We start from the raw sequence: 10,105 nt of genomic DNA, 5'->3' as shown, positions 1-10,105 counted from the left end.
CACACTGCTCGCGGTATTGTGGGTTTCGTTGCAGTCACTTGGGCTGCGCTGTGACCTCTTGCGACTGTGCAGCCGTACCACGAGCGAGTGCATTTAATTTTCTGCCTGCGTCTATATCGACAGCTGTCCAAGTTGACAATGCATCTTCTCTTTGTGTCTGAGAAACATTGGTGCGACTTCGAGTGCTGACCACTGTGTATAGACCTCTCAGGAGGAAGAGAATGGTGATGCCAGTGAAGTAACTGCCATACACAATAAACTGTAGGATGAGATAGAAGCAGATATCTGGTTATACACTTACCTTGACTGGCAGTGCCACTGAGTCTAGTAATGAACCATCAGGTAAAGGCCTGTGTAGGGTCACATGTATGCACCTGGGGAATAATTTTCAGGCTAAGCCCTCTGCTGTCCACCACGATGGCCGTAATGACTGTCTGGAGGACCAAGGCAACAAAGTTGTTGCCTCCGAAGACCAGCGCATATCTCTCAATGGACAGGTCTGCTGCGATCTGGAACCTTTTGAAGAACAGAATAGCTTAAAACTGGAAGGTAATTGTTTTTGTAAGCTTTGTAAACAGTTCAGCAGATGATCTGGAACAAAGACTTTTTCGCAGTGTTGCACAGATGACTGGCTGATATTTGCTTTTTGTTATTTAACCAGCATCCATAATAAGTGTAGCATCAAACATTAAACAAAGAGTTGTGGCCCACAGTCTGAGAATATTAGGTGAGGGACTGTGGCTGTTTCACAAGTCATTGGCAAACTTACATGGCAATTGTGATGAGCAACATATACAAGCACTTGAAGATAACATAAGCCACGTAGCACACCCAGATATTCCCTATGAAGGTCATGAGGAAGAGTGAAGCAGCACCAAGGCCAGAGAAGGACCCCAGTGCCAGCTCTCCCCATGTGGCCCAGTTCACTTTTGTGAATCCAACAGCATAGGCCATAGCAGCACCTGCATTGGGTGTAAAGATATTCCTGGTTAATACGTACGAATGTACAGTACATCCATGAATTCTGATAAATCCCGTCGTTTTGCAGAAGGCATTTTTCGCAGGCCCTTGGTGTCGACACTTACTGAAGAGGTTGGATACAGCCTCTACCCCACCGTTATAGATGGCAAAGTTCTGCGAGCCCCCCACGTGATCCCACAACACCTGCACATAGTTGACGGTCTGGTTGTATCCACAGGTGGCCAGTGCCCACCACAGGGACCAGTATAGCAGCTGCTTGGAGTAACACTGTAGAAATTCTCTCCAGAGCCTGAGCAGGACCCCAAAGCACTGGCCTGTGTCCCTTGAAGCTGTATTGTTGCATGCCGCTATGTCTTGGTTCCTCAAAATTTCAGGATTTCTCTCATGCCCTTCTCTGTCCACAGTCCTGGCAGATCGGTCCAATTGCGGTTCCATAACACCATTGCTTGCCGGCTCTCCCGTAGTCTCATTTATGCTGGTTTGTACTGGAGGACTTGTGGCAGCGTCATCTACGCCTTGTTTTCGATGGAAGAACATGCTCTTCTGTGGCATTGGCAAGAAGCACGAGGTTACCAGTGCAATGCTAATAAGGACAAGGTTCAAGACTAGGATTCCCTGGTAGGACATCAGGCTGAAGCTGACCATTAACTGACCCAGGACTGACCCTACTGTGTAGCCCAGCAGCTGAACACTGCGGCAGTATGCCGTCACCTTCTGATAGTGCTGAAGGTCCACCACGCTGTAGATATAGGAGAAATAAGCCACTTCGCAGGCTGTCACCACGCTGTAGAAAACCTCCATTATTTGCATGGCAGCCACTCCTTGTGCCCATAGTAGTAGCCCAGAGGTCACCAACAAATTTACACCCTGAAAAATGACTACTGGTTTGTAGCGCAGATAGTCCGTTAGCAAGAACACGGGGATCAACACAACGAGGTAAGAATAAGTCCACACCGGGAAGATCTGATTGTTCACCTGGAATGTGACAACAGCAGGGTCAGCTTTACTTCACTTTTAGGATGCAGTTTGTAACAAACGATAGTAACACAGGAATATGTCTACACCCAGATACAACTTGATGTCAAATAATTCCACAGCCTCGGAACTAGTAACAGCTCAGTTGTAAATCGACTAAACAGATAGTTGTTGACGTCTCAGTAAAAGCGTAGCTCTTGCGTTCCAGAACCTTCGCTTATTTTTAGGCTGCACGTAGATGAGTCTTAATTCGGATAAGTTCGTGTGTTAAGCAAGTGAAGTGGTAGAGGCTGGCTCAGCCAGACTTTTGTACTGTACCTGCTCTGCAGTGATGTTTTTGTCTGGGCCGCTCAGGTATGGGATGAGGAAGGGTTCGAGCGGTTTCACGCTACTGAAGAAGCCATATGTGCACAGCAAAGCCGTGGGGTAGCCCCATCCGGCGCGGAACCTGCATAGAGCCTCCATCTCCGCAGCATCAACCAGCGGAGTGTGATCTCCTAACATGAGATTCTTCCCTTAACAAATATGTAAACCGTTGCTCCTGCCCTTCAGATCCAAGTTTGCACTGCTATCCCAATGGTCCTTCTGCCCTGGCTGGGGCTGCTGGTGGTATTATATGGGCACAGCCAGTGAATGAGCAACCAGCTCAAAGTGCAAAGTTTGGCTTTCTTGCAGTTGATTGGCTGAGATATTAGTGTGATAAAACATGGAATTTGCTCACAGTAACAGATCGACCAAGCATTTGAATGAAGAATTGAATTTAAACAAATTTAGAAAATTTAAACAAAAAAGTAGCAAATTTGTTATTAGTATGCAAGTCCTCCGATACATTTGTAAGTATGGGGGAAATCCTTGTGCAGTATTGGGTTAAGTGCTGGTTCTTTCTGCGGTCAAAACTTATAGGAGGAGATCGCTTCGGTTTTTGTGTCCTCCCTCGATTCCCGATCCAGCCTGAGCCTGCAGTAGTGTTGACACGCAGTGTATGTCCCTCGAATCATGAACAGCAGGGAGATGGCAGCGTAGTAGGTGCCGTAAATTACGAACTGGGGGAAAAAGACATATTTCACTAGGATATATGATGGTTCAAAGGCTTACTGTTGAAAAGAAGGTTTTGCCGCGTTACCTGTGAGACAATGTCCATTCCCAGCACATGCTCATCAACAACAATAGCTGTGACGGTGGTCTGCAGCAGGACTGCAGTAAAGTTGTTGATGCCGAAGGTCAGGGCGTAGCATTGCATCGACAAATTCTCCGCAATCTGGAACCTAGAAGGGCAGCATGGTGAGAAAGGCTCTCAGGTTGGGCATCATTTGCAGCCGTTATCAGACAGGTGCTACAGAAGTACGGTGATTAAAATACTCAAAGTCTTTGCTGCTTCAGTTAAAGTATCAGGAAAGGACTGTCACAACACACTCGGTTTTGTTTTCTCATCATTTTACAAGTCACCTCATTGGCTTGGTTAGTGGTACCAGTGGTGGTACAAAGGTTCTCGGTTCTGGCTCTGTTGTGGTGGAAAGACCTCCCCCTCCCCTCTCACTCAGAACTACTGAATCTCTGTCCACATTTAAAAATGGTCTTAAAACTCACTTCTTCCAGACTCACTTCGCCCATGATCTAAGGTCATGTAAGGTGTAAATGTTCATGCACTACAACTTTAAGATCATGCCTGGATAAACCTTTACGCAGCTAGTCCTGTAATGTAATAAATGTTCATATATATCTAAAAAAAAAAAAAATACTAGGAAGGTGATCAGGAATTGTGGATATTCTGATAAAGTTTTATGCAGCTACTTGTGTGATGAGCGTTGTTTCATATGGTGGAAAGAACTAACCGTACTTAATCACACGTCTGCAGCTAAGTCTCTCTTTCTCCTAATGTAATGAACATGTATTTTCTGTGAGATGTACGTCGCTTTGGAGAAAAGCATCTGCTAAATGAATAAATGTAAATGTAACAGACAAATGGATGTGTCGTGTCAGGATTTATCACTTGGCCCACCTTTTCAGATTACTCACTCTTTAAGTAAAGAGGCACCCAGCACTTGAGAAGTGCTGTAACAGTTTGTTGAAATATACCCTTTTTTTCATAAAAAGGGCTCAGACATTCGGTAGAGCAGCATTTTCGCCCTTTTGCAGCAAATTTACTTTTGTAAATTTGTTCTGCGAAATCCTGACAAAGACTCAACAGGCAGCACAAGCACACCTGCACTCAACCCCAAACAGGAGAGCTGCACACAAAAGACAGAACAGAAATACAAAATAAACACTCAGGTACATTTGAGAACATTTCAAAATACAAGAGATTTCAGTTAACAATAGAGAAACTTCATGCTTAGTGGGGGGAACTACTTCCTATTACATCTGTCACACATCCTATGACAATGTCAACCAATCAACCATTGATTGTTACTCATCACATCTGAAACAGTGCGTTATTATTATTACTCAGCTGATGCTCTTCTCCATGGTAACTTACATTAAGTTGGTATTTAGCAATTAATATGGTATTTTTAACCGCATCAAATCAACATTTACATATCAGACTCTTCTCTCCAAAGTGACATCTGATGAACTCTCTGGAGCGTTATCAGCCCACACACCTTATTTACCAAGGTGACTTACACTGCTAGATACGCTACTTACAATGGGTCACTCATCCATACATGAGTGGAACACACTCTCTCTGTCACTAACACACAATGGGTGAACCTGAACAGCATGTCTTTGGACTGTGGGAGGAAATCAGAGCCCCCACAGACATGCGGAGAGCATGCAAATTCCAAACAGACTAAGCGAGGATCGAACCTACATCCTCTTGCACCACCCAGGAGCTGTGAGACAGCAGCAGTACTCACTGTGTCACCGTGCCACCCATGTGAACCTTCCTATAGCAAGAAGTGGGATTTACATTTATATTTATTCATTTAGTAGACGCTTTTTATCCAAAGCGACGTACATCTCAGCGAAAATACAATTTGTACATTAAGAGAAACGCAGGATAGATGAATCCTGATAACCGCAAGTGTTTGGTCACTTCCCTTGTACCTCGTTCGCTCCACCCTCCCCACCGCCACCTTCCAAAGCTTGAAGCTGTATCCTAGTACAAATGTATAAACCTCTGACTACTGACTCGCTCTCTTACTTCTGAAACCCGCTTGTCCTGGTTGTGGCTGCTGCAGTCCAGAGCCTATCCCAGAATCAATGGGTGCAAGGCTGGGAGGGGGTTCACCCTGGAGCATCCACAAGTCCATTGCAGGACAATCACACACAAAATAACACTCACTACAGGCAATTTTGAAGGTCCAGTTCAAATCTGGAGCCTACAGAGAAGAGGAGAACATGAAAACTCCACACAGACTGCAGTGGATTTCAGCCTACAGCTAACCACTGAGAGAAAGAGATGTTCAAAGCAACTTGAAACATTACCTATTTATACAGCTAGGTAATTTTCCTGGAGCAATTTTAGGGTAAGTACCTTGCTCAAGTGGGGGGGGGGCATAGTGGCACAGTGGGTTTGGCTTGTGCCTGCTCTCTGGTGGGTCTGGGATTTGAGTCCTGCTTGGGTTGCCTTGTGCCAGACTGGCATCCCCTCCTGGGTGTGTACCCCCCAAGCCCTATGCCCTGTGTTGCCAGGTTAGACTCCAGCTCAGTGCAACTCCACTCAGGATAAGCAGTTTCAGTGTGTGTGTGTACCTTGCTCAAGGGTAGTACAGCTGGAGGTGGGATTTGAACCTTTTTTTTTTTTTTTTTTTTCAGCTCCAAAGGCAGCAGCTCTAAGCACTACACTACCAGCTGCTGCTGATCTCACAGAATGAATTCAGTGAGAGTGGGTGTATTTTTAAACATGCAGCTCTTTGCAGTTCCTATTCAGTTAATTAACTTATCTGACAAAACAAACAGGAGATGAATTTTGATAAAAGATACATAATTTGTCTCAGAATTGCCTAACGCCCATGTTGCCATATCAGCCTCTACTACAATTAACATTATTCAAGTGACTTTAAAAGAATCCTGTCATTGAGTGCTACTTGTTGTGGCCTCAGAACATTTTGAACTCTTAAACACAAGTTCTGCTCTGAGAATCATGGCAATATATAAAGCCATAAGAAAACAGTGAGTCAGAATCATTATAAAAAAGGGAAAAGCGTATCGTTCGGAAAAGTGCCTGTCTGAACGGTTTGACTGTTCTTCTGATGGTTGCACCTGAACAGGATCAGGTCTAATGTACCAAGCTGAGTCAGGTGCTTTGTGTTTAACTGTCTTCTTGGAAAAAAAAGTATAGCTCTCACATAGTGATGGTGATCAGCAGCATGTAGGAGGCCTTGAAGATGATGTAGCCAGCATAGCTGGCCCAGATGCTGCTGGTGAGGCCGATTAAGAACACAGCGGCGGCAGCCACCGCCGAGAACATGCCCAGCGCCACCTCTCCCCACACCTCCCAAGTCACCTTGACATGTCCTATGGTGAATGCAGCTCCAGCTCCTTGGGGTGGATATAAACACAGTGTGCAATGGGTTTCACTGAACAACCATCTCAAAGATGTACAGAGTAAAGTGACCAAAATATACCGAGTGGTCTTAATCACTGCGGAAATATAGGCTTTAATCAAATTGTTGTCTGCAAAACCCTGCATTTAACGCCTAGATTAATATAACCATTGGTAGTTTAATTTATTATGAGTTCTACTGGATAAACCTGCCAAAGGAGGATTGCTCTTACCCAAGAGCGTAGCTATGGCCTCCACACCCCCATTGTAGACCGATGAGCTACCAGAAGGTTCAATATGATTCCACATGAGCTGTACATAATTGAAGATCTGGAAGTAGCCAGCTGTGGCCAGTGCCCACCACAGGGACCAGTATACAAGCTGTTTGGAGGAGTATGATTGCAAGAAGCTCCTCCACAGGAGATGTCCTGCATGAGCAATGGTGTTCCAGCTGCACCAGCCCCCTCCTGCCACCTGTGTGCTTTCTTCCTCTGCTCCCTCTGTGTTCTCTTCGGCAGCACTGTGGTGTTCCTGAGTGGTTGGCACCTCCGTCTCTCCTCTGAAGAACATACCGCGGTGGGGCGTAGGTAGGCAGAAGGACACAACGAATGCCACACTCACTATACCAAGAGTGATGGCATTGACACAGAAGTAACTCACTCCGGCTACTGATACAAGCACCTGGCCCAAGAAGGACCCAAAAGTGTAGCCAGTCAACATGGCGCTGCGCAAGTACCCAGTTGCCCGCTGGTAGAGCCTCACAGAGATAATGCTGTAAATGTAGGAGAAGTACGCAACCTCTGTGGATGTCACAATGGCAAAGTTAACCTGCAGGACAGTCATTGCAGTCAGGCCTTGAGCAAAGCAGAGCAGGATGTAGTTATTGACCAGGAACAGTCCCTGAGCCACGATGACCACTTTGTAGCGCAGCAAGTCTGTCAGTAGGAACACAGGCAAAAGCAAAGCCAGGTAGGAGTATGTCCAAATGGGAAAAAGATAATTTGTCACCTGGAGAGGGAGACAAGGAAGGAAACAGTTAATACTTATATGGGGCATCAAATACTGCTGGAAACTGGGCCCTGAAATTACTAACATAATCGGGATAGAAGTTTGTTCATAATTCAGTTTGACCGTAAATCCAACCATTATTTCACAATCAAACTCTGCTTGGACCCTGTTCAGAGCTCTCCGTCACTCTGGTGAGACGAGTGGTCTATAAATTGAATAAGCTGAATTGAATCAGTAAGAGCTTAGTACTACAGACATCCTTGGATTGAGTCATGGGGTAGGTTCTGTAAAGCATCACATAATGCTGTAATGAGGTGAACATTTTCTGCAAGTCCTTATTCCATTTTCATTAAGAGATCGTACCATGCAGGTCTGCTGTGTTGCAGAGTGTACCCTGGAAACACTGTAGACAGGACACCAGAGCATCACAGAACTCTTGTTTGATCATCTTTTATTAACTCGAAACAATACATCAATATCTGGCCCGTTTCAGCTTGCTTTATTACCTATACAATCAATAAATGCATAAGAGATGTACAGGTGGTACCTGACTTACGATGGGGTTACGTTCCCTGAAACCCATCGTAAGTCGAAAATATCATAAGTCAAAAATGCATTTAATACACCTAATGCACACCTCTGCATGACAGACTGGGAGATGCGGATCACTGTTACTGCCCAGCATCACAAGAGAGTATCGCTCCACGTATCGCTTGCCCAGGAAAAAATCAAAATTCAAAATTTGAAGTACGATTTCTACCGAATGTCTATAGCCAGCTCACCATTGTAAAGTAAAAAAATCGTAAGTCGATATTGGAAGTTGAGGACCATCTGTACCTTGATTTAATAGATAAGAAGGTTCTGTAAAAATCTGGCATATAGCTATAATAATGAAAAATATGTTACAAGACAAAAATTTTGCTAACATCAAGCTACATGCAAACTGCTTTAAAATCACTAAAAATCTAATTAATCCAGTCCCATAATCTTGCTTTCTTTCAATGCGTTTTAATGGTTGCTCTTATGCTGAAGGTGAAGTGTTTTCCACAGGTTCCATGGTGTAATGGTCAGCACCCTGGGGCGTGAATCCAGTGATTTGAGTTCAGGTCTTGGTGGGACCTAGTGTCACTTCTCTGCATGTAAGGGACTGGAAGGTTTCCTGCTGACAAGAATGCTTAAGACCTTGGCACGAGCCCTGTAAAGCATGTGGAGAATGTGGGCAATGAACCCTGCTGTGGTTTCCCTCTCCTGCCATTCCCTCTGACATGTGCAACAACCTGTGCATTCAAAGCTTGCTCTCTTCTTCTGGTGTCAGTGAGAACTTGTGACAGAATCAGTGCTGAAAACCATGGCATGCTTTGCAGCAGCATGTTGCCAACTCTTGGATATAGTGAACCCATACTCGGAACACAGGAGTTCCTTGCAGTCAGAGAGCTAAAAAGTGCCCCCCTCGTGCCCGTTGTGCAGAGTCCAACAGCGGAGGTTAAATTGACAGCGCAAATGTCACCGACTGGCCTGTACGGGGATCAAACCCATGACCTTGGCATTATTAATGCGTTTGCTACGGAATAAACTTTGAGAAAAGAAAGTGAAAAAATACAAAAATAAATAAACTGCACATCTTTGTCTCTTGAAAAAAATGGTAACCTAAAGGTGTGTAACACAAGGACGCAATGTGTAGGTTTATTAGGTGACTATATAGGAGGACAGAGTTGTGTTTTATTTATGGCTTTCTCAGATAACCAGAATGATTAAAAGTGCAATCTGATACGTCAGAGACATTTTGTCCTGATAACTGATGTACTGTTAAACAACTGCCTAGTGAAGGCAACAGAGTGAATCTTACAAATGTGTTTTGTGTTTTAAATTAAGCGTATGGATGACATGGATTGCATCAATTTGAAGATTTCATAATTGTAATATAAAAGTGATGTCATATGCATAAATCTATATTACGTATCCCACTTTAAACCCCGGAAGAGCACCTCTCAAAGCTACTTCTGATCTGAAATTTCGCAAAGCTTTAAAAAAATGAAATTCGACTGGTTGCGAGCTGAAAGACATGACCATGCCATCCTAACCAAACTTGCTCTTCTCTATGGATACTTTTATTCTAATATTCAATATGAGTGGCGGCACAGCCATCTGCGCAGATGTGCCCACAAGGCCACCCACCCTGTCCAGGGTGTGTTAAGTCCTTGGTTCCATTCTAACATCTCCTTTTCGTGGTGTTCCTGCACGCACGCACACATGCACGCACACACATGCACGCACACACACGCACACACACACACACACACACACACACACAAAAAACACACACAGAGAGTACATGTACTGCATTTACGAGACGCTCTCTCCTGAATACCTCTACTGGCACACAAGCGAACACCTCTTCTGTGTATTTCAGCCTCGATTTACCTGCTCCTCAGATATGTTTTTGTAGGGGCCCACTAAGTAGGGTGTCAAGAAAGGCTCTGCTGGTCTGCAGTTGGCGAAGAAGCCATAAAGCGAGAGCATGGCAGTGGGAAACACCCAGGAGCTCCTGGGCTCCTTGCAGCAGCTCATCGGTCCCTCTGTCGTAGGAAAATCCACAAGACGGTCGAGTTCCCAATCCTGCAGATTCCTTTGCTGAAAGTTACCGAGCATTAGTGA

At 44.8% G+C, this 10,105-nt stretch overlaps 2 protein-coding genes across 2 annotated transcripts; both read right to left on the bottom strand.

Moving 5' to 3' along the window:
- Window positions 1-34: 34 nt before the first annotated feature.
- On the bottom strand, window positions 35-2,524 carry slc19a3a (solute carrier family 19 member 3a). The gene is made up of 5 exons (XM_018732080.1): window positions 2,275-2,524; window positions 1,086-1,956; window positions 770-962; window positions 375-516; window positions 35-259 (listed from the first exon to the last, which is right to left on the bottom strand). The coding sequence occupies exons 1-5, from the start codon at window positions 2,458-2,460 to the stop codon at window positions 35-37; spliced, it is 1,617 nt and encodes a 538-aa protein (XP_018587596.1). The 5' UTR covers window positions 2,461-2,524.
- Window positions 2,525-2,661: 137 nt separating this feature from the next.
- On the bottom strand, window positions 2,662-10,018 carry slc19a3b (solute carrier family 19 member 3b). Its single transcript, XM_029255806.1, has 5 exons — window positions 9,872-10,018; window positions 6,676-7,450; window positions 6,246-6,438; window positions 3,080-3,221; window positions 2,662-2,999 (listed from the first exon to the last, which is right to left on the bottom strand). The coding sequence occupies exons 1-5, from the start codon at window positions 10,016-10,018 to the stop codon at window positions 2,847-2,849; spliced, it is 1,410 nt and encodes a 469-aa protein (XP_029111639.1). The 3' UTR covers window positions 2,662-2,846.
- Between the last annotated feature and the right edge of the window lie 87 nt (window positions 10,019-10,105).

The sequence above is a fragment of the Scleropages formosus genome, chromosome 10 (assembly GCF_900964775.1).
Source record: "Scleropages formosus chromosome 10, fSclFor1.1, whole genome shotgun sequence".
Classification (NCBI taxonomy): domain Eukaryota; kingdom Metazoa; phylum Chordata; class Actinopteri; order Osteoglossiformes; family Osteoglossidae; genus Scleropages; species Scleropages formosus.
The sequence above is the reverse complement of the archived record's forward strand: the minus strand, read 5'-3'. Positions and strand labels throughout refer to the sequence as shown.

What these genes read in the sequence shown, in the direction of transcription:
- slc19a3b (XM_029255806.1), bottom strand. Translation starts at nt 10,018, where the DNA reads ATGAGCTGCTGCAAGGAGCCCAGGAGCTCCTGGGTGTTTCCCACTGCC. An exon ending in AAAACATATCTGAGGAGCAG is followed by an intron (nt 7,451 to 9,871) that starts GTAAATCGAGGC and finishes CTCCCTCTCCAG; the next exon opens with GTGACAAATTATCTTTTTCC. An exon ending in GAATGGACATTGTCTCACAG is followed by an intron (nt 3,000 to 3,079) that starts GTAACGCGGCAA and finishes TTTTTCCCCCAG; the next exon opens with TTCGTAATTTACGGCACCTA.
- slc19a3a (XM_018732080.1), bottom strand. Translation starts at nt 2,460, where the DNA reads ATGTTAGGAGATCACACTCCGCTGGTTGATGCTGCGGAGATGGAGGCT. An exon ending in AAAACATCACTGCAGAGCAG is followed by an intron (nt 1,957 to 2,274) that starts GTACAGTACAAA and finishes GTCACATTCCAG; the next exon opens with GTGAACAATCAGATCTTCCC. An exon ending in GCCTGAAAATTATTCCCCAG is followed by an intron (nt 260 to 374) that starts GTGCATACATGT and finishes CTCATCCTACAG; the next exon opens with TTTATTGTGTATGGCAGTTA.